Raw genomic sequence first — 1,531 nt, forward strand, 5'->3', positions numbered from 1 at the left:
GTGTAGGAGTGCCGTATCCACCAGCTCCGGGTCCTGGAAGCGCTCTACTCCCTCCTGGGAGCGTGGCCAGCGCGTCCCAACATCATCTCCATCATCACGTCCTCAAACAACCCCCTCTGTCGCACGTATGACGTCACCAGTCGGCGGGAGGCGACATGAACACCGCGGGCTGCGATCAGCAGCAGCAGCAACAGCAATCGGTGCAACAAGAGAGGCCTTCCGCCCTTAGTAACTACGGGCCCATTTAGCCCTTCGCCTCGGCCTCGCGCAGGCACACGCCGCACACAGCGCCCCATACGGCGCCACACACGCCACACTCGGCGGCCACGATATATTCGAGGAGGTCGTTGGCATCGACCACAGGCCCCCTCACGCCGGCGCACGGACTCGCGCCTTCTTATACCCAGGCGACCGAGGTATGAATCGATCTCTGATAACGAGTTATTCGTCGTTGTTACGACGTTGAAACAAAGGGGGGAAAGGGATCGGGTAGATTCGTGCGTTTCTCGGTACCTCCGTGGTGTGGCTGTTTACGACGCGTGTCGAACAACCTCGTCGACTCGCGACGGTGCTTCTCGATTACCCGATATACGTATTAGCCCGTACGTGTCTTTTTCGTGGGTCTCGAATCGTCTCTTTTGTAGTTTTTGCATCATTTTTTAACCTGTGTTACTTGTAGATCAACGGGTATAATATCCTGTACCGATTCGAAGAAAATTTTCTATATATAATTGGAACGTGGATATATAATTGGATTCGAATTGAAGCGCGGAAATGACGTATCAAACTTCGAAGCGTCGACGCTAGAGGGCTACGATTCGGAAAATGGCGCTCGAGACCGGCTGGTGTAGTGAGATTGTGATGTAAGTGCGTGGATTGAATGTAGTGTAATGAGTGAGTGAATCGCGCAAATGGAACAGTGTGCAAGAAAATTCTCTCTTATTCGTATCTATCTGTAATCTTTCTTACTTATATACCGTAGCGGAACTCGTAAAGTCCGCATGTCCGTCTAACGTGTATCGTCTCGTCTATTTATCTAACCTAGCCATAACAGAAGTATAGGTGTAAAACACGGACTTTCTATAGATGTCGTTACTTAAAGGTTACGGCGGTGGTCCGGCATTCCAAAGTGCGTGTTTTTTTGTAATTTCATACGATTTTTTAGTCAGAGCGAGCAAATGTCGGTTTATAAGAAAAGGAAGGATCGACTGATCATCTCGAGCGATGAAAAAAGTACTCATAACCATGAATACAGGCTCACCGCCGTCGATCGTATGAAGTGCGACGAGCAAGTGTATAGCGCAGACGTATAAGGGAAAGAAGAAAAATGTGGAGAATGAAGGTAACTGTAAATATTATTCTTAGATTTTAGATAAAAATGCTGTAAATATAAAAGAGAAGTGGAACAGAAACGATCATCAAAAAACGATTTATCGGACGTCGAGACGAGTGTACAGACGCGAGCATTGCGCAGTCGCGGTAATGGCGCGTTCCTTTTTACGCATATATTGTAATTCGTAGTCCGTGGAGC

At 48.3% G+C, this 1,531-nt stretch overlaps 1 protein-coding gene across 1 annotated transcript in view; it reads left to right on the top strand.

Annotated features, from left to right (window-relative positions):
- LOC102674612 (frizzled-2-like) overlaps window positions 1-206 on the top strand; it is a 23,651-nt gene extending 23,445 nt beyond the window's left edge. Inside the window, 1 exon segment of the mRNA XM_031509832.1 lies at window positions 1-206. This exon segment is cut by the window's left edge and continues 1 nt beyond it. Coding sequence (XP_031365692.1) covers window positions 1-131 — 131 coding nt within the window. The 3' untranslated portion in view covers window positions 132-206.
- The last annotated feature ends 1,325 nt before the right edge of the window (window positions 207-1,531 follow it).

The sequence above is a fragment of the Apis dorsata genome, unplaced genomic scaffold (assembly GCF_000469605.1).
Source record: "Apis dorsata unplaced genomic scaffold, Apis dorsata 1.3 scaffold_177, whole genome shotgun sequence".
Classification (NCBI taxonomy): Eukaryota; Metazoa; Arthropoda; class Insecta; order Hymenoptera; family Apidae; genus Apis; species Apis dorsata.